We start from the raw sequence: 20,478 nt of genomic DNA on the forward strand, positions 1-20,478 counted from the left end.
TGCACGCCCGCGCCGTCTATGGATCGTTGGGTCCGCGGTTGGCTCAGGGTGCAGAGATGGTGGCCGCGCGCGAGAAGTTTCGGTGTTAATGTCCCCAGGAGAGGTTGGAGCCGGATGGACTCCACGTTCCCTTTCAGTTCAGGGTTCTGGGTTCCGTGGAGTCCGGTAAAGGCTGACGCGCAAGTGTGGATCTGTGCCGCACCGGGCGCAAGGGAACTCCAGCTCCGGGGCTTCCCAGGCACGAGGCCATTTCTGTGGCCGCAGGGTTCTTCCCCTCCAAGGGTCCTAGTGAAGTGGGGTGCACGTGTTAGGGCTCTGGGGAGAGCTAGCAGTGCTGTGCTGGGGACCATGGCATGGCTGTGTCAGCTGGAGCCGCTGGGCCGGGCTGGGTTCTCCTTCTTCCGTGCCTTCAAATCACAGCTGTTTTGCGAAGGGCACAGCTGTATCCAGTGACTCCTGCCACTCCCCCAGCCAGCAGGTGGGACGGGCGTTGCTGTCAGACCCAGGAAGGCACTCGGGTGGCCCACACAGACCCTTCCCCACTGCACACTGGTTCTCATGGAGGGCCTGGAAGCATTGCTTGGCCCTGTCAGCCAATGCTGTCCCCATCATGACACGGACCGTGGAGGCTGGCATCCCTCCTCCCAGGGAGCTGAGTGCTACCACCAGAACACAGAGAAGTCACCCCGTAGTTAGCCGTGTGCCATTTTTATATTAAAAAAAAAAAATCAGCCACCTTAAATACCATAGCATGGACTGGCTCTGAGGGAGCCGGCAGCCCTGGGGAGGCGTGAGGAGATCCACGCGGCTGTGGTTGGCAAAGAGAAGGCAAACCAGGAAGTGACCAAACCACGAAAAGTGGACGCGGTCTCTGCCATTTTGTGATCATCGTGTGGTGGGTGTGGCCAGCTTCACGGCCCCCGTGCACGCTGCGTAGGCAGTGGGGGCGGCCAGGGCTGTGTTTTCTCGCCACCGCCACCCTCGTTTCTCCCTGTCCCACGGTGAAGTCCTTGGGAGATGAACATGCCCCTGATAATATGAACACACGCCCCAGAATCCTAAATGTGGGGGGTGGGGAGTGGGGTCGTGTGTATGTGTGTTGAGGGATTAAGTAAATAGCAACACTGACACAGGGGGAGATGGAGGACCCCCATCTTGGGGGGGCTGGATGGGGGCTGCCCGAGTCCCCCTCCCAGGGAGTGCTCCCAGGGCCTCAGCAAAGCAGAGGCATGTGCCGATGAGGTTGGTGATCATTCTGTAGAGCATTGTTCTGGTTTTTTTTTTTTTTTTTAAGATTTATTTATTGAAAGAGTTAACAGAGAGTGAGGTGGAGGGGGAGAAAGAGATAGAACTTCCATCCAATGGCTCTCTCCCCAAATGGCCACAGGGCTGGGCCAGGCCAAAGCCAGGAGCCAGGAGCTTCTTCCAGGTCTCCCATGTGGGTGCAGACACCCAAGCACCGGGGCCATCTTCTATTGCTTTCCCAGGGCCTGGCAGAGAGCTGGATCGGAAGTGGAGCAGCCGGGACTTGAACTGGTGTCCATATGGGATGCCAGTGTCACAGACAGCCCCTTAACCCACTGCACCACACACCAGCCCCTCATCATTCTATTTTTGAAAAAGTGTAATAAAATTAAAAATGGGCATGTATGTATTTAACAAGCCTTTGGAAATTTAGAAAAAGCAGATAGTGATGGCCCCATGGGGGGATGGGAGTGGTTGGGGGAGTCAGGAGGAAGATTGGTTTCTTGCTTTGGTTTCGTAAATAAAACAAACCCTTCGATGGGATTCTGGGTAAATGTTTTCCCACATTGGGTTCTTCAATATTTTTCAAACTTAAGGAATTGTTAAATTACAGACAGCAGCCCAGGCTCAGGCCGTGCCTTGTTCTCTGCAGCAGTGCTGCGGTGGTACTGGGCCACAGGTGCATCCCTGTGTCACTAGCACGCACCTGAGGGCTTAGGGCAGGGCAGGGGCTGGGGGAGGGGCGTGCCCGTGTCCAGGCTGGGGATGCTGAGAAGGTGGGTCCTGCCTGGGGGGTTCCCTCGGCCTCTCCTCCCATTCTGGACTCCAGTGGCTCCAGCAGGTACCTGTGCTTCCAGCCAGCCCCTGGGGTTCCTGCCCCAGGCCTGGCCTGGGCTGTGTCCTGGCTGTCAGCCCTGCAGCCCAGCCTCCCTCCCGGTGCCACCGGGGCTGCCCCGTGTCCTCTGCTAGCCCCAGACGAGCCTCTTACTTCCTCTCTACCCATTCCTGATTTCAGAAGATGGGTTGGTCGGAGCCAGGTGCAGACAGCAGTCGCCACCCTGCTGGCTTCACGGACACTCAGAGCTGAGTACCCATCAGTGCTCTGGAGAGCCAAGGCCTGGGCTGGGGGCTGGACCTGCAGGGCCGAGTCCCAGGACAAAACCCTGCTCCTCCGGGGGCGTCGGGGCAGTGGGGACCCAGAGGCCACCCCTGCTGCTCCTGATTTGAAGGCCACGGCCGCAGCACCTGAGGTTGTCGGTGTGGCTCTGTCGGGTCTTAGCGGCTGCCCTCTGGCTCGCTGTGTGGAGCACCCTACTGGCTGCCGGGTGTGCTACGAGACTGCTGGTCCACTCTGTGCACAGAAGCCCCAGGTGTAGCCGTCCTGCAAGTCCCCACTGCAGGAGGCCGTGGCGTGGGGTGGGGAGGTCGCCAGGCCGCTGTTGTCTGCAGCAAGCAGCGTGGGAGGCGGCTCTCGCCTGATCCGGCCCGGCATGGGTCGCACAGATGTGGGCCGCCTGTCTCGTCTCTGGTGCGGGGAACAAACACTGCCCAGGGAGGCACGATCCATCTTGTGCCCAGTGAAATGTGGCACTCCGAGCCGTCTGCAGCAACCCGCAGCTCTTCTGTCCCCAGTGCTGCTTCTCTCTCCCCAACCCCAGACCTGCCGGCGGCCTGGGAGAGAACCAGCGAGGGCGGGGGACAGGGACACGTGGCTGGGCCCCGCAGTCCACTTCCCGCCTGCCGGAGTGGGCGGGGCCGCGCTCAGTGTTGTAAAAGTAACAGCCGGGCGGAGGAACAGTTTTCTCCTCTGCAAAACCGTTCCCTTTCAGATGCTGGAAGGACAGAAAAGCCCATCACAGGAGGACAGAAAAGAAGAGTCACCATCAGCAAGGGGTGGCGGGTCGCAGCCGGGTTGGTCGGGGCAGGTGCTTCCTGCACGGTGTTGGGTGGATGTGCTCCCTGAGCCCGGCTTCCCTGATGGGCGGGCTGCAGAGAGGGGCGTCTGCAGCGGCAGCACCGAGCTGGCAACCACAGCACGGCCAGCAAGGACAAGGTCAGAGGCCCCCGGGGCCGGGCTGTGGTGCAGCTCAGGGTTTCTCGGAAGCTGACGTCCCAGGCCAGCTCCAGGTGCTGGGAAGGGAGACTCGTTCCTTAAAGCCGTCTCGGACTGCATCATGCCAGAAAGCCCGAGCCGGGGCCGCACGCTGAGTGGCTGGCGACAGCCACAAGCACTTTACTGCCCAGATCTTGCTGAAATCTGGTGTGTTCGCGGCCTGGAAGAGACGGAGCCATCTGAAGACGATGGGGAGAGAGAAGCTCTCTGGTACGAGACAAGTGTGAGAAACCTCCACGCTTTCACGTGGCCCAGCCGTGGGGGGATCTCCACGGCCTCTTCCAGACCTCAGCCTCCGGAGGCCGGCACGCAAGCCCGCATGATGACCTCGGTAGCTGGCCCCTTCCTCCGTAAAGATGGCTGTCGAGAGTTATGACACCAGCACCCTGGTGTAGACACACACATCGGAACACTGCTGGGAGCTGTACGGTCACTGCTGTCCCCTGGGATTTAAAACTGTAATGCATTTCCAGGGACCTCTGGAGGCAAGGTGACGCTGCGTGTCCCACCAGGTGCTGGGGGCTACAGAGCAGCCCCCACTTGATAGCAGTCTGCCCAGCACAGACACGGCGCTGCCGTCGGGGGAGCCGTGGAGTGGGCCCCGGGAGCGTCCTGCCTCCACAGCTGTGCAGGAGCTGTTGGGTGCGGGCCTGGAGGCCCCAGCTCAGGAGCGCGAGGACACTGGGCAGGTGCAGGAGTCCCGGTGTCTCCTGCCTGCAGCGTTCCTCCGGGTACTGTGCACAGTCACTGCGCTCTGGCCTCCGTCAGATATTCATGGCTCTCCACTCTCCACGGGGCAGCAGCAGCAGCGGTGGGGCCAGCCATGGTTGACATTCTTCCCTTATCGGGTTTCCCGGGAAACAGAGCTGGAAAGTTAACCAGAGGTCAGATTCCTTTGCAGAGGAGAAAGGGGGAAAGACAGGCTGGTAGGGAAATCCTTCATTAACGCCTCGGTGCGAACCTCACGGCTTGTCTGCTGGGGCCTCGCCACGTGGAGCCGGGGCGGCACTTCCCCCCACCCCCACCACCACACACCCAGGCTGCATTCTTAGGTGTTCTCGCTGGTGAACGTGGGTTTGCGATTTGATCTGGCCACAAACTCCCGGGGGCGGTGACAGCCAGGCCAGCCTCTTGAGCTGCCACTCTCCTCCGGGGAATGGTGGGGCCGAGGTGGGCAGGGGCCTGGGTCACCGAACGACTGTGCAGGGTGCACACCCTGGGCTGCCAGCCCACGCCAGAGGTGACAACGAGCGAAGCATAGACGACCAACAAAGAATGATTTAGCAGTTTTTCTTTTTAACTTTTATTTACTTACTGTTGTTTCACTGGAGAGATCCCCCTCCGCTGGTTCTCTCCGCAGACACCTGCGACATCTCCATCCAGTCTCTCATGGGGGCGGCAGGACCCAAACACTGGAGCCGGCATTTGCTGCCTCCCAGGGTGTGTGTTAGGAGGAAGCTGGAATCAGAACGCAGCCAAGACTGAACCCAGGCATCCCAGTGAGGGATGCAGGTGTCCCGAGTCGTTATCTTAAGCATCGTGACAAGTGCCTGCCCCAGGTCATCAGACTTTGAAATTCTTCCCCTTGCCCCAAACCTCCCCCCCTCCTGCTGACCCTGTCTGACGTGGGAGAGACGTCGCGGGGGTCCCAGAGGAATGACACCTGTGTCCCCCTCATCTCCGTCTCCCTGGCCCTCTCTGGGCACCGGGGAGCACCTGGCTGAATGGAGAATCCCATGGCAGTCTGGGGTTCACCTCTGGGAAGGTACTGCCCGGGCCGTTTGTGCCACTCGGACCCCAGCAGCACTGGGGCAGGGCACCGCCACCGGAAGTGGCCGCTGGCAGGAAGGGCACCAAAGCTCTGATGGAAACGCGACCTGGGAAGTGCCCTGGGCTTGAGGCGGTCTCCCGGCCTGTGCCCTTCAAGCCCAGGGGACTGTCGGGCTGTTTTGTGCGCAGTTGTTCCAACCCAGAGGGGTCCCATGACGTAGAAGTTCAGAGGCGGGGGCCAGCGCTGTGGCACAGCGGGTTAAAGCCTTGGTCTGAAGTGCCGGCATCCCGTATGGGCTCTGGTTCAACTCCTGGCTGCTCCTCTTCCGATCCAGCGCTCTGCTGTGGCCTGGGAAAGCAGTGGAAGATGGCCTGAGTCCTTGGGCCCTTGCACCCACATGGGAGACCCGGAAGAAGCTCCTGGCTCCTGGCTTCAGATCGGCGCAGCTGCAGCCATTGTGGCCATCTGGGGAGTGAACCAGCGGATGAAAGACCTCTCTCTCTGCCTCTACCTCTCTCTGTAACTCTTTCAAATAAAATAAATCTTTAAAAAATAAAAAAATAAAAAAAAAGAAGAAGAAGAAGTTCAGAGGCAGCGTCTCCTGGAGTGGTGAGCGCCCGACTGCAGGAACAGCCAATCAGCGGGAGGGGCGGGCCCCGTCCTCAGGTGCGCCAGGCAGCCCTGCCGCAGTGCCCGCCGTCAGCTGTCAGCTGTCAGCCAGTGGGTGGAAGAGATTTCTCTCTCTCTCTCAGGCTCTTTCAAATAAATAAATAAATCTTTTCATTTTGTTTTGTTTTGTTTATTTATCCCCCCTAAGGAAACCCTTTATTTAAGGAATACAGACTTCATGCATTTCCTAAGTACAACTTTAGGAATACAGTGATTCTTCCCACCACACTCGCCCTCCCACCCCTCTCCCACCCCTCCTTCTCCTCCTCCAGTTCCCAGTCCCATTCCCCACTAAGATCCATTTCCAATTAACTTTATACACAGAAGACCTGCTCTGTTCTATGTAAAGAGTTCAACAATTTGCATGGAAAAACAAAAGTAAGTGAATCTTTAAGAAAAGATTGAGAAGTTGGTGCGGTAGGTCTGGTAGGCGCGTTGGCGTCTGAAGGGGATATGAAAGGCGGACGTGGTGCCTGCGGGAGGGTGTCCATCAGAGGCCGCCTCCCCGTACGCACACGATGCCAGCCGTGCCCCGCGTCAGCCTAAGCTTGCTGTGGCTCCCGCGCCCCCCGGGCCCCGTCACTCACCGCGTCGTGCGCGTGTGCCTTTCAGGCGTCCTACAGGCCGCTGCTGAAGCAGGTGCTGGAGGAAATCTTCCATCCCGAGAGGCCGGACCCTGCGGACATCGAGCACGTGTCATCGGGCCTCACGGACCTCCTGAAAACCGGGTTCAGCATGTTCATGAAGGTACGGTGAGCGCGAAGGGGGCACGCCCTGCTGGGGGTGAGCACCGACAGCCCACCGGCCCCGCCAGGCCGCGTAGGCGACATTGGGTGTTTCAGGCCTTCTGAGCTCAAGAGCTGTCCAGCTGTCCTTGGTCACAAGCAGCCTGCGCTCCCGGCCTCGTCCACCCTCGGCTCCGGGCTCGCTGACCTCACTGGTCAGCTGTGCCGGCCTGGTGGTGGGCACACGGCCTGCTAGGACAGTGCCATTGAAGACCCCTGCGCGCGGCCCGTGGTCTCATGTGACGGGAGCCCGTCCGTGTAGCACTCCCTGGCCCTTTGCTCTCAAGTCCAGAACTTACCACGCGGGACCACAAGCAATGTTGCTGGGCCCAGTGACCAGCATCACCCCGGGGCCCATATGAAAATGAGCGCCGTGGGCCCAGCAGACGCCTCGGAGCTAAATGCTGGGATGTCTCTGGCGAGTGTCTGGGTCTTGCCGGCCCTTCCAGTGGGGATCAAAGGAGGAAAACATCCGCAGATGAGATCTATTTTTAACCCTCTGCCAAGTCTGCATTCAAAAGGATCCAAACGAGATCAGGGAGCAAACTCGCCGCGATGCCGGGTTTCGGCCACAGCGGCTCTTGGAAGCAACAGAATGTTTTGCCAGCTTCAAAGCGTCTTTGAAATTGTGAATTAATCTCTGTAAGAGACCTGACCTTTCCCAGTTCAGTAAATGCATATTCCAGGAAAACGGGCCCACGGCAGAAGCCAGGGAACAGCCGCCAGACAGGCCGACTCTTGCCCCGGCCTAGAGGGGCTGGCACGGACACGCGGCGCTGCTTCCTGCCGGCCCCGGGCACCGCCCGCCTCCGTGGCAACTCCCTTCCAGCCTGCTTCCTAGCCTAATAAAGCAGAGAGGACCAGCTTCCTGGGCGTGTTCAGGGGCTCCTGGGCCCAGGGAAAGTGAGCCGAGAGCTGTCCAGCGGCTCCCTGTCCCGAGCGGCCCTTTGTGGCGGCTGCTTCCTTTAAATAAATAACTAGAGAGAGAGGTATATAATTTATTTGAAAGGCAGAGTGACAGAGAGGGAGGGAGATATCTTGCATCCACTGGTTCACTTCCCAAATGGCTACAGTGATCGGCGCTGGCCAGGCCGCAGCCAGGAGCCAGGAGCTTCATCCAGCTCTCCCGTGTGGGTGCGGGGGCCCAAACACTTGGGCATCTTCCACTGCTTTCGCAGGCGCATTAGCAGGGAGCTCGATGGGATGGGTGGAAGCAGCTGGGACTGGAACCAGAGCTCTTAGCCGATGCCGGCACTGCAGGGGGAGGTGTAGCCCACGGCGCACGGCGTCTGCTCGCTACAGAGCCTTCCCAGCTGGGCGGGGCCCCAGTCTCCCTTGGGCACACTCTTCTCCCACTCACAGCCTGGCCTCACTCCTGGAGCGAGACCAAAACAACCCTCGTGGACTTGTAGTCCACTCCCGCGTGGCTTCTGCGCCTCCCTCTGATCGGAAGCCCCTCTCTCCCCCTGCGGCCTTTGCCCAGCAGGAGTTGAAGCAGTCCCTGGGCCAGCACGAGCCGCCGTGTCTCCCTCCGTTCGGCCCTGCAGAGCTGGGGTTCCTGGGTGGCCCAGCTCAGAGGGCAGCCAGCAAGGAAGGAACACGTGTTGTGTTCTGCAGCAGCTGCCAGGATCCGTTCCTGCTCCAGGGGCCCGGGCCAAGGCCCTCTCCACGCAGCACCCTCGGGGCCTCGGCGCCGGCTCACAGGCCACCCCGTGGGACGTGCGGGGACCGGGAGTAGCAGCCGAGCAACTGGCCGAGTCGCCGTTCCTCTCGAACTCAGCTTTGGCTGAGCCTCACCTGGCGCCAGTGATGGGTCCGTGGTCGGCCCAGCCTGGTTCAGAGCCCCGTGTCCGGACCGGTTCACCACGGCCAGGGGCTGCCACGTGCACAGGGGAGACTGCTGTCTTTGGGGTGCACCGCTGCCTACCGCAGGCTCTGCGGCAGGGCTGGGGGAAGCTTTTGGTGGAAATGACGGGTTTCGTGTGAGACCCCTGCACGGGGAGAGGTGCACACACCGCGGAGGTCACGGAGTGCGGCTGCTCGTTCACACATGAAACGGGACCCTGGGGCTGTGCTGTTTCAGGACAGGGTCTGATCAGAGGAAAGCGTCCCAGCATGCACCTCTGCCGATGCAATCAGCGAGGCCTGCAGCGCTATTTATAGCCACTGTTGCTGTTTCCCTTGGTGCTGCCAGGTGGGGTTCACTCTGTGTCTGGCATTCATTAAGTCCGCCCCGCGGTTCTGGTGGGAGGGGCTTTGGTGCAGAGGGTCAAACAGAAACAGAGCCTGGCTTTGGCGGTCTGTCATTTGTGTGGTGGTGAACGGTGCCCACGGCTTGCCAGGGAGCGGGATGGAGGGCCGCAGGGAGGGGCCGGGGAGGAGGGGCTGGACTCACCAGACCGGGAGGAGTCGGAGCAGGGTGAGGGGAACAGGGGCCAGGCGGCCATCAGGGTGGCAGGGAAGGTGGGGAGGGCGGAGGCAGCGAGGGCAGGGGGGCGGTCCCCGGGCACACAGAGAGCAGGCGAGGCAGTAATGAGAGGAGGTCATCACTTGGTCGGGGGTGCAGCGCGTCCACGCTTGTCTGGGTGGACAAGAAGGTAACTTGCCGTTGAGGCTGGTTGAGCTGAGGGACCCGTGACCACACCCACACAGGGCCTGTGTGGCGTGTGCAGGCCATTGAGCTGTGGAGGGGTCGGCGTCCACGGCCCAGGGCAGCCATGGAGCGAGTGGCGGGCGGGGCATCACAGCAGGACACAGGTGCATGGCAGGGCGTCCTGGCAGCCGGGCACCCCCGCCGTGTGACCGGGCGGTGTGACGGGGTGGGCGCGCCCCCGGAGGAGCCGGCGGCGCTCGGCTGCTGCTCGCAGAGAACCGAGCGCTCACAGTTTTCAGAGACGGGCGCTGGTGCAGATGTTGCAAGAGTTCATTTCCTGATGGCAGCGTGCAGACCGTCAGGTGGCCCCGGCCAGGCTCTGCCGAGAGACCCGGGCTCCAGTGCCGGCCTACAGCTCTGCAGCCCAGGGACTTCGGACAGCCGCGTCAGCCCCGAGCCTCCGTGTCTGTCCCTGTGAGGCGAGGCTGCCCCTACCTGATAGATTCCGAGCACTGCGGATGGGACGCTGGCCCCTCCCCACCCCAGCAGGAGTTCCCACACATGGCTTACAGCAGCAGTGACTTCCTGTGGTCCTCCCCGCCTGCTCCGTCCACTGCCGAGTCCCTGGCCCCCAGGAACTGCGCTGCAAGTTATCAGTCGACAGCGTGAATGAATGGATCAGAAGCACAGCCGTCGACTGGAAGCGATCAGTGGCAGGGAAGTGCCCGTCCTGGTGCCCGAGGGAGCAGCAGGGGCCCTTCCCTCCAAATCCAAGTGACAGATTCCACCAGGGCCTCCGGGCGCTCTCATGGGAGCCCACGCCCACGCCCATGCCCACGCCCACGGAGAGGGTCCCACACCTCTGCCAAGCTGGGATGGGACGGAGGAGACGCTAATGCAGTGAATGTTCTCAGCAAAGCCCTGGGAGACCGGGAGAGCGAGGCCCCGACTCGCTGTCTGTGACAGCCCTGATGCGAGTCGTCTGCAGTGCCCGTCACCCGGGCCTGCCTAAGGCGGGCTCAGCCACACAGGAAGGAACCTGGATTTCCCACGAGAAGACCGGGTGTTGCACTCGCAGACAGCCTGCCGACTTCACACGCCCTCAGAGCCACAGAGCCGACCCCAGCAGGCGTTCCTGGGGCCCCCGCTGCCCTCAGCCACGGGCCTGGCGCTGGTTGCTGCTGTGTGTTTGTCTCTCTCCCGCCTTTCCGTCGGCCAGCCCGGCCCTCCAAGGCTGGGAGTGTAGTTGGGCTGCAGACTCCTTCGGGAAACGTGTGTCTTTGGGAGCGCACTGCGCCATGCGCCATGGGGAGCCGGTTGCGGTCCTGTCCCAGCTCTCGGTGAGAAGCAGCAGTGGTGTGCAGGGCTGGCTGGCTTCTGGGGCCGTCCCTCAGCCAGGAGAGCCGCGTGAAGCCGACAGAGTCTCCCAGACGCCCCTGCGAGGGGAAGGCTGGCTTCCTGTCGACCCGGGACCTGCCTCACTCCATTCTGTCTTGTTCTCACCCCGCTTCCTGAAAAGCTGCCTCCTGCCCGGCACTGAGATTGGCATGGAGAACAGCAAGAGAAGTCTGCCCTGCCCGCGCCCTCCGGGAGCTGCCCAGGGCAGCAGGCCCCTCTGCAAGGCCAGGGCTGAGGAGGGCGGGAGCCAGGCGGGGCGCAGGAGCGCGAGGTGCTTGGCAGAAGGGTCAGCAGAGGCCCCGACTCGCCGCGTCCAGGGACACGTGGGGGGCACTTTGCAAAGGTGGGACGGAGGACGCCCGAGGTGCCACGTGACTCGACCTCAGTGTGGTGGCGGGGCGGAGACCAGAGCCCACTGGTGTGCCCCTGCCAATGCCTGCTAGACAGCAAGATGGTGGCGACCTTGAAGCGGGGAGAGGGCTCCACAGGGCCGGTTTCCTGTCCCCTGACCTGCGGCTGGTGGCTCGGGTTTGTGCTCTTTGGGAAAATGAGTCTGCGTGCTTGTGACAGATGCACGTTTCGATGCGTATCTCCAAGGAAACGCAAGCGGGAAAAAAAGCGAATCTGGCACGTGAGCATGGCATGATCGTCTGCAACAGTGCGGGGTAGGGTGGAGGGAGAGCGGATTGCTAACGATGGCCCCTGTCGGGGTCACCTGCATTGGGCGGGAGGCTCCCTGGGGCCCCCGGGTGCCATGTCACAGGCTGCTGCGGCCGCACCTGTGCCATCTTTCTGATGCTGGCGTGTTTGGTTTTGCAGGTGAGCCGGCCCCATCCCAGCGACCATCCCCTGCTGATCCTCTTCGTGGTGGGCGGGGTCACAGTCTCCGAGGCCAAAATGGTCAAAGACCTCGTGGCGTCGCTGAAGCCCGGGAGCCAGGTACTGAGCTCGTGACGATGTGTGCAGGAATCCAGAGGCGAGGGGCGGCTGTGGGGCGGGTGGGCCAGGGCCCCAGCGCCCCTCTCCCGGCCTGCGCCCCCTCCACCCGCGGCTGTCCGGTCACCTTCTCCCTGTTCCTGGCTCTCAGGCCCAGCCTGGCACCCCTGGAGACCCCTTGCCCACCGTGAGAGGGGACTGGATTGTCTGTGTCCATCCTGACAGGCCGAATTCGCTGGCGCTAAGCAGAGGAGCCCTGAGTGGAAGTCATTGCTGGCAAAGTGGACTGGGCGGAGTCCTTTTTCCTGCCCGGTGCACACTCTGTGCTGTCCAGTCAGCACTAATTACCCAAGGGACCTGCAGCTCTCCAGGCCCCTGGTCCCTGACAGGTGACCCTGGGGAGAGGGCAGCGGCGGGGGTTGGAGCGGGCCATTGTCCAGGTCCCGACTGCTCCCCTGTGCCACCCGCCAGGCCCCCTCCCATCCCCCAGGCAGGAAGCTGGCCCTGGGGTCGCTGCTGCTGGCTTCTCAGGCCTGAGTTCCGTCCTGCCTGCCACTGCCTTTGACCCGCCAGAGATCGGGAGAAACGAACAGGCAGCGGGGCTGTGAGCCTTCGCTCCGAGGCTGCGAACGGGCTCCGTAGCACCCTGCCAGGCTCGTCCCCCAGGAGCCGAGGCTGCAGCCTTTACCAGCCGCTCTGAGCTGTCAGGACTCCCCTGCCTGCCCTGTAGGATGGTTTGCGGCTCTGGGCTGGAGGCAGCGGGGGCCCCCTGGGAGAGCCTTCAGGAGGGGCACCCTGCCTCTGGAAGCCCCAGGCTGGCTGGGAGCAGAGTCCGTGGTGCTGGAGGATGGAAAACCCTTGCCTTAGCGGTTCCCCAGCCCAGGCCGAGAGCGGGACCTGGGAGCCGGTGGTTTGCCTGCGGCAGAGCCCACAGGAAAAGGCACCGGGGAGCGGGCTACTGCTGTGGGCCGCGGGGCCCTAAGGAGTGGGAGTCCCATGCCTTGGAGTGGTCAGGCCGAAGCTCAGGGACCCGGGGCCCCTTCCCAGCCTGGTCCCCCTGGCGGGACCTGCCTTGGAATTGTCTTCCCAGCACGGGGGCGCAGCTGTGAGCCGGCCCTGAAAGAGCAAGCAGCTTTGTAGTTTGCAGGCAGCACAGAGGTGCGTGCGGCGGCTGCACGGCCTGCCCGGTCCGGCTGTGCAGAGGCCAAGGCCAGAGGGTGGCGGAATTCCAGCCCAGACCTCTTGCCCGGGACCCCCAGGTCCGTCCGCTGAGGCGCCCGTCCTCGCTGCCGGCCACGGGGCCGCCCCTGCTCTCTCGCCTTCCATGAAGTCCCACCCATTGCTCCAGATCCGCCCCACTTCCCTGCTGGCATCCGACACCCGTGCTAGGCCCGCTTGCTGACGGCTCCCCGTTTGCTGGCCTCGTCCCCCCAAGCCGAGGGTGAGTTCCCGCAGGGACAGGCTGGGCCTCCCCAGGCTGAGCCCACGGCAGGAGCTTTTAGGTGACTTGGTAGCAGCGGGTGTGTTGCTGCAGTGGCCAGACCACCTGGTGCTCTCCAGGCGCCCACCGGCGGGATGGGGCCCGGGCACCTGGGGAGCTGCAGCGGGTTCTTGAGCAGGGGAGTGACCCCTGCTGCCCTGGTCACCTGCTGTGGACACAGCTGGGCAATTTCTCACGGGCTGACACCGTGGCCTCATCGAGCCCCTCCCCGTCAGCGGTGTTAAGGATCTGCTCAGTGAGGGGTCACCTTTCCAAGCAAAAGGCTTGTTTGGTTTCTCTTTTTTAAACCAAAGAGCACATTCTTGCTGCTGCTCCTGCCGGCGTGAACCGGACTCTTAGCTCTGCAGACGGTGGTGCGATGTAACAGCGGGCGGGTGTGCTGACCCCACTCTCGGGGCAGATAACGTGCAGGTGTTTTCAAAGCCCCGTGGCCTGCGCCTGGCAACAGAGAGCAGAACCCCAGCGGCTCGGCTGTGTCCCTGCCTATGCCCACTCAGCTGCAGGCAGCGGAGGGCGTGGCCCTGGCTGCCTGCCACTCACCCACACACGTGTGCCCCCCACCCCCCGCCCGGAGCCTCGGCAGGCCCCAGGAGGAGTCGCGGGGGCCGGGAGAGCAGGTTTGTCCGTGTCCTTGAGCTCCCAGGGTTCACAGGAGGCGGCTTTCCTGGCTGCTTGAACTCCTTAGACACACACAGCAGCCCAGCCAGGCACCAAAGTGCAGACCCCAGCTGCCTGCTTCTAGGAGAGCCGTGGAACCAGGCCTGGCTGCGGGAGACCGGTGCCGTGAGCACCGAACGGCACAGGTGCAGGGCCACCAAAGACTTGGCCCCGAGCCACTACCCCAGCCCACCTCGCTTTTCCCTCTCTGCCCAAGGAGCTGCCCCTCCCCCAGCAGCCCCCTGGTGCCCTGCACTCTCCAGCTGAAAAAGCCCAAACCTGCTCCCTCGGCGTCCACTTCTTCTTTTTTTTTTTTTTTTTTTTTAAGATTGATTTATTTATTTGAGAGAGATACAGACAGAGAGGTCTTCTATCCACTGGGCCGATCCGAAGCCAGGAGCCTGGAGCTTTTTCTGGGTCTCCCACGAGGGTGCAGGGACCCAAGCACTTGGACTGTCTTCCGCTGCTCTCTCAAGCCTTAGCAGGGAGCTGGATCAGAAGAGGAGCAGCCGGGACTCGAACCGGCGCCCATATGGGATGCCGGCACTGCAGCAGTGGCTTTACCCACTATGCCACAGCACCAGCCCCTCAGTACCCACTTCTTTAGATGTGAGCGAGGCTCATTCTTCTTCCAGGCGACCATCACGTGGGCAGATGAGGACCACGGCCCTGTCCTCCCCACGCGCTCTCCCCCGGCCGCGCAGTCGCCTGCTCACCCCATGCCAGGCCCTAGGCTCCTGGCGCTGCAGCTTCTTGGGCCCCTGCCTGCCTCCCAGAAACTCAGACCCTGCCCTCCTGGGGGCCGCTGGGGCCGCCCCTGTGCACCCCTGGGGGGCCTCCTGCTGCCTCGCTTTCGGGGTTCTGTCCTGCCGCTCTTCTGCCTGCTCCCTCCCCATCCAGCCTCAGCGCTTGTGGGGCTTTTGTTTGGCAATTGGATTTCCTTATGCATTTGTTTATTTATTAGTTGAGAGGCAAACAAAGAAACAGAGAGAGCCGCCATCTGCTACTTCACTCCTCCGTTGCCCGCAGCAGCTGGGACTGGGCTGGGCCAAAGCCAGGAGCTGGGATCTTAATGGTCTCCGTGGGCTGGATTAGCAAACAGTGGCACCCAAGCTCCTGGGGACAGAAGCGCTGTCCCTGACTCAGCCTCGCCCATCTGTGCCTGAAGAGGTTCCTGAGCCTGTCTTGACTGTCTTACGTCATCACGTGCAGACTAGGAACAGGGAATGGGCTTGCAGTCTGGGGGCGTGACAAGGACTGGACGCGATGCCCCTCAGCACGCCGGCTCGCTGAGAGCTAGCGAGCATCGGCTGTCACCATCCTGCTCATTGCCAGGGTTAACCCGCCAGTGCCAGCAACGGCAGCCTGTCTTGGGAGGCAGTCTAGTTGGGTGAGGCCCTCGGCGTGGGCTCTGACCTAATACCACTCTGTCCACGTGAGAAGGATTTGGACACGGCGAGAGCCACATGTGGATGGGGTCAGATCCCCGTGTCACAAAGCAACAGTGCCACCAAATGCCGGTCAGCAGCACGGTGGCTGGGCGTGGCCTCCCCGGGGCTCCCGGCCTCAGTCCCAGCCATTGCTCCTGCCCTCCTGGATAAGGGCCGGTAGCCACAGTCCCACTGCCCCGTAGGCCGTGGTCCCTTCTCCCAGCGTGCTGGGTGCCACCCTCAGCCTCCCGCCAGAGGTCTGGTGTTTGTCTCACGTCTGATAACCTGGGGTGGGCCTCCCTAACGCCCACGGTCTGTCTGTCCCCTGTTGCCAGGTGATCGTGCTGTCCACGCGGCTCCTGAAGCCGCTTAGCGTCCCTGAGCTGTTGTTTGCAACGGACCGGCTGCACCCAGACCTGGGCTTCTGATATCCGCAAAGACAGCGGTTCCGCGCGAGCTGGAGATCCCCGCGCCTTCGTCGCCTGCCGCCGCTCCAGAGACGCCTCCCAAACCAGCCGCCATTGCTAACCATGGGCCTGCCCCAGTTTGCCCAAAGGGGCCTGGGAGCCACACAGCGAGGTACCTCACCCGGATTGCCCACGTTCTGTCGTAAACGTTGTACTGCTGTTTTTCCAAAGGTGCCAGGCCGTCTTTCAGCTGAATCGGCCGTAGCTCCCGTTTGTCCTCTAATGTGGTCTTCGGGTTCCACCTGCAAGTTCATTACTTCCGAGTTAGAGCAGGTTGGCGAGGGTCCGTGCGCGACAGGTCCTCCTACCTCACGTCACCCCGGGAGAAGCCAGACCTGCTGCAAGATGACGTGTGAGCAGAGCCTGCCCCCCTGTAGCTGCCGTGACGGGCAGGACGGCGCCAGTGGGGTCTGAGCCCCGTCCCTCAGGGCCTGAGACGTCTTGGGCGGTGCCAGGAGTCCATGTGCAGCTGCACTGGCCCAGCCTGCTCCCCGGGGCTGCTGGGAATGGCGGCAGGAGAGAGGCGGGTTGGGGGCTGGCCTTGCCTACACGGTGCCCCCTCCAAAGGCACACAGGAGACGGCGAGTCCCCAGGAACCCAGAAGATGCACAGACCCCTGTGGCCGTGAGATTTTGACCCTGTTGAAACAAAGCTTCCCTTTTCTGTACATTTAAATCTCCCTCCCAGCCGTGGCAGAAAACCCTACAGGCCCCCCCCCCCCCGGTGAGATCACACGCGACCTCCAGCAGAGAGAAGCACGGGGAACCGAGACACCTCTGGTGCGCGGCTGCCGGGGACCCCGGCGTCTCCAGACGGGGTTTCCCGTCGACGGGTACAGCTGAAAACCCATGTCTATTGCGATTAACAGGCAGAGGAAATAAAATGGAAGCCAAGACGTTCACAGGGGCCTGATTCTAGTTCTCTGCCGGACGCTGTCATTCTGGGGGGGGGGACTGTGAAGTCGGGGCTCAGCCGAGACGTGCTGGGGGCAGGGTTGTTATGGACGCCTCTGCGTGCCCCCCCCCCGTGCCCGTTCTCTCGAGGTGCTGAAGCACCCAAGACCTCCTGCTCTGAAAGACTTGCACTGCAAGGAAGTAGCCCCCGATGAGTTAGCGCTGAGGCGGACTCTCGTTTTCTAAAGTGAAGAAGCGGGAGTGATGCTCCCGTCATGCCCCACGCCTACTCATTCATTCATTCTTTAGTGCATCTCCAGTCTTGAATGCGCACCGTGTGTGTCCCAGGCACCCTGCCGGGGCGGTGAGGGAGCCAGCTGTGCCCGTGACCCAGTGGCGCTCCCAGAGTGGCCGTACACGAGTGCCCAGTGCCCACGGGGCCTAAGCCACAAACCACACGCCCGCCGCCAGAGGAGACCTGGGGGGGGGGGGGGGCTGTGAACAGGGGCTGCCGCTCCGTGCGCTCCGTGCTGGCTCAGGTGTGTTTTTATAGAAAACATCTATTTGTGAGTTACTTCACGGCCTTCGTGGCGGCTTTGCAGTTTCCTCGTTTTATTTTTAAAAAGCGATCCAAATGCTTTTCCTGCGCAGCCATCGAAGGGGAACGCTGTGACGCAGTCCGTCCTGACAGTGCTCAGTTCCTGGCGGTGTGGTGGGTGGCGGTGTGGGGAGTGGAGCCGCCGGTTCCTGTCTCTGCGGCTGCCAGGCAGAGGAGATGAGCCAGGCGGGCAGTGGGGCCGAGCGTGGGCGGGGGCAGAGCTCCTGGGAACCAGACTTCGGGTTGAATAAAGAGGGAGGCACAGGCCAGGGCATTGCTCTTTTTTTGAAAAGCAGGGGACCGGCTCTGTGGCATAGCGGGTAAAGCTACCACCTGCAATGCCGGCATCCCATATGGGCGCCTGTTGGGGTCCTGGCTGCTCCTCTTCCAATCCAGCTCTCTGCTATGGCCTGGGATAGCAGTGGAAGATGGCCCAAGTCCTTGGGCCCCTGCACCCACGTGGGAGACCCGGAAGAAGCTCCTGGCTCCTGGCTTGCAGCTGCAGCCATTGCAGCCATTTGGGGAGTGAACCAGCAGATAGAAGCCCTCTCTCTATCTCTCTCACTCTCTAACTCTGCCTTTGAAATAAATAAATAGAATCTTAAAAAAGAAGAAGCAAGACCAGACTAGAAACTTGGCCTAGGCCCTGCAAAGACCCTGCAACTGTTGGTCGAAAGAATTGGGCTTAGGAAGCAGAGCCCATCCCTGGCCTGGCCTCCTGGAACCCCTGGGGTGCTGCCCACATTTCCTAGGCACGGGAGGCACTAGAGGAGAGGCCGGGGACACACCCTGCCCGCGGTGAAGGAGCTGGGCCAGCACAGGGCCCCGACGACCAAGGCCCCGTCCCACCGCCCGGAGCGCTGTGGACCTGTAAGGTGCATCTGCCTGATGGAAGCGTCGCGAGGAGCTGGGCCTGACTCAGTGGAAGCGTGGGGGAAGGGGCCTCACAGAAGGAAGGGAGGAGACTCCCGGGGCCACGCGAGGCTGGAAGTGATGGGAGAACCACGGTGCAGACACCTGAGGCTAGAAGTTCAAGGTCAAGGACCTGCAGGTACTGATGGCCTCCCGGCTTGGATGTGTGTGTATGTGCACACACCTGCGCGTCCTGGCCCCTCTCCCGCTTCTCTTTAAGCCACCGGTGTTCAATGCCGGGAGCCCTACTTGCCCTGATGACTCTCCTGCCCCGGTCACTCCCCAGAGCACCGTGCTCAGACCGGGCCACACCCTCTGAATACCTCGCCGTGGGGTTGAAGGGGACAGGCCAGCTGCAGACCGCAGGCAGGACAAGAACGCAGTGGTCCCACAGACTTCCCAGGGGCAGTGTCTGGAGCCGGACAGCACGGCTGGCCCCCAGTTCCACCTCCTCCACGGTGGTCACTCCTGACACTGGGCACCACCAGGACCCCCCCACACCAGGTTATGGTGAGGACCGAGAGTGCCCACAGCTAGGCCCAGGAGGGTCCGCCCCCACTGGGGAGGAACATAAGGACTGCGTGTGCGGCACGTGTCTCTGATGGCCACGTCAGCCACCAAGGAGCCGTGTGGACTCGGAGACTCACACCCTGAGCCACCATTGCCCCCTCCCAGAGGGACCCCCTCACGTCAGCGCCTGGGGTGAGTCACGGGGCTGAACCTCCCCTCCGCCATGGCCCTCAGAGGGCCCTCAGTGTAGACACAGCCGAGCGCGGTGAGCACCCTGGAGGCCACTTCTGGGAGCGGGGCCTGTGCACTGGTGCCCTTCCTGCCTGGCCCTGGACTGGCAGTGGCGTCCGGTCAACAAATTCCTTCAGGCTCCCCCCAAGCCCGTCCTGGGAGCCAGAGACAGAATCCGAGCGACAAATGCCCCAGTGTAGCCAAAAACAGACAACTCCAGGGCTGTTTCTCAGGGCGCTCCAGACACGGCCAGATGGCTCGGCCGTCTGGGAAGGAAGTATTGTGGGGGTGCGGGGTGGCTGGCATTTTGGCACAATCAGTGATGGCCCCAATCCTGTTCTCGCAAATCTAGGACACTAGGGAGGACAATAAGAACTTTCTGGAAGCATCTCTCTTCAGTCCTTAGTGGGGGTGCAGGTGGCAGCGCTTTGCTGGGTCACTTGTCACTTGCAGCCATGCTCAGTATTCCTTGGGGGCAAACCCCTGGGGGACCTGTCTTGCCACTCCAGAGCCAGCTGGGGCCGGTTCCCAGTGGCCTGTGGGAGGGGTCTGCCCCCAGGCCTGTCCACTCGCCCAGGCCGTCAGTCAGTGTCCTCGCTCGGGATGGAAGAGGAATGTCAAAATCCCATTTCTCACCAAAACAAGGGGCTCCCTGCAAACACACCGTGGGTCCCAGGCCACAGAGAGGGTGGACAGAAGCCCAGAGACCCATGGCCACAGAGCCTGAGCGCCGCAGCACCTGAGTTTTTTTTTTTGTTTTTTTTTGTTTGTTTGTTTGTTTTTTTTTTGACAGGCAGAGTGGACAGTGAGAGAGAGATAGAGAGAAAGGTCTTCCTTTTCCGTTGGTTCACCCCCCAGTGGCCGCTGCGGCCGGCGCACCGCGCTGATCCAAAGCCAGGAGCCAGGTGCTTCTCCTGGTCTCCCATGCGGGTGCAGGGCCCAAGGACTTGGGCCATCCTCCACTGCCCTCCCGGGCTACAGCAGAGAGCTGGCCTGGAAGAGGAGCAACTGGGACAGAATCCGGCGCCCCGACCCGGACTAGAACCCGGGGTGCCGGTGCTGCAGGCAGAGGATTAGCCTAGTGAGCCGCGGCGCCGGCTCCTGGGTTTCTTCTGACGACACTGGAAAGCCAGACACAGGACAGATGTAGGCGCCGCTCCGTGACAGACGGCCACTCGGTGCCCCCGCCCGGCCTAGCCATGCTCCTCACCCAGCAGGGCTGTGGGCCCCAAGCAGCTGATGGCAATAGCAGATGTGGCCAGAGTGGGGGGCAGGCGGATGGAGGGACGCGGAGGAAGCAGGACGCGGGACAGGCCAGGGCACGGAGGGAGCGCGGTGTGGGCAAGAGAGAGAAGAGGTCGAGCTGGGGCTCCGTGGCCATGGCCAAGTCAGGCTGTGGCGTCCTCCCCCAGGCCTGGGGCACAGGTCCAGGCTCTGCCGCGCTGGGAGCCGGGCCCCCACCCCCTCCCTCGGGCCCTCCTGCCCCCTTTCCTCAGTTCCCAGGCGTGGCTTCCGCCTGTGTGGTCCTCACAGGCCCTGCACTCTCTCAGCCTCAGTTTCGGAGACTTTTAAAATGCAAGACTGGTTCTTGCCTTCCTCTGGGGCCTCCTCCTTCCTCCGTGTAAGCGGAGCCGTGAGTGGTCAGTGCTGGCTGATTCCTGCCCCCCGCCCCCGCTCCCCTGCACCCGCCATCTCCACCCTTGGGGCTCCTCCCCTCTCCAGGTGGCCAAGGAGGGCCCTTCCTTGCATGCTGGTGGGCACGCCCCTTG

The 20,478-nt window shown here is 62.3% G+C and overlaps 2 protein-coding genes across 4 annotated transcripts in view; one reads left to right on the forward strand and one right to left on the reverse strand.

The window, feature by feature from the left end:
- Positions 1-16,466, forward strand: part of SCFD2 (sec1 family domain containing 2) — a 358,545-nt gene extending 342,079 nt beyond the window's left edge. For both annotated transcript variants that reach the window (XR_016212204.1, XM_002721791.6), the window contains 3 exons: positions 6,411-6,545; positions 11,394-11,513; positions 15,434-16,466. Coding sequence is in view for 1 of the 2 variants with exons in the window: in XM_002721791.6 (XP_002721837.4) it covers positions 6,411-6,545; positions 11,394-11,513; positions 15,434-15,526 (348 nt within the window). In the remaining variant the exon portion in view is untranslated. The remainder of the gene's footprint in view (positions 1-6,410; positions 6,546-11,393; positions 11,514-15,433) is intronic.
- Positions 19-11,384, reverse strand: LOC138843567 (uncharacterized). 2 transcript variants are annotated; one of them, XR_011378476.2, is made up of 3 exons: positions 6,386-6,516; positions 4,674-5,477; positions 19-4,224 (listed from the first exon to the last, which is right to left on the reverse strand). XR_011378476.2 is itself a non-coding variant. In XM_089302814.1 (2 exons), exon 1 carries the CDS (start codon positions 11,211-11,213, stop codon positions 10,269-10,271), a length of 945 nt encoding a protein of 314 aa, XP_089158940.1. In that variant the 5' UTR covers positions 11,214-11,384; the 3' UTR covers positions 4,646-5,477; positions 6,386-10,268. The 2 variants fall into 2 exon arrangements, 1 of the variants encoding a protein (XP_089158940.1); XM_089302814.1 differs by lacking the exon at positions 19-4,224 and having other exon boundaries at positions 4,646-5,477; positions 6,386-11,384.
- Positions 16,467-20,478: the final 4,012 nt, after the last annotated feature.

The sequence above is a fragment of the Oryctolagus cuniculus genome, chromosome 8, assembly GCF_051225735.1.
Source record: "Oryctolagus cuniculus isolate XC-2025 breed Fujian yellow rabbit chromosome 8, ASM5122573v1, whole genome shotgun sequence".
NCBI classification, from domain to species: Eukaryota; Metazoa; Chordata; class Mammalia; order Lagomorpha; family Leporidae; genus Oryctolagus; species Oryctolagus cuniculus.

Excerpts from the sequence above, each read along its gene's own strand:
- LOC138843567 (XM_089302814.1), bottom strand. The coding sequence starts at position 11,213 with ATGCTCACGTGCCAGATTCGCTTTTTTTCCCGCTTGCGTTTCCTTGGA.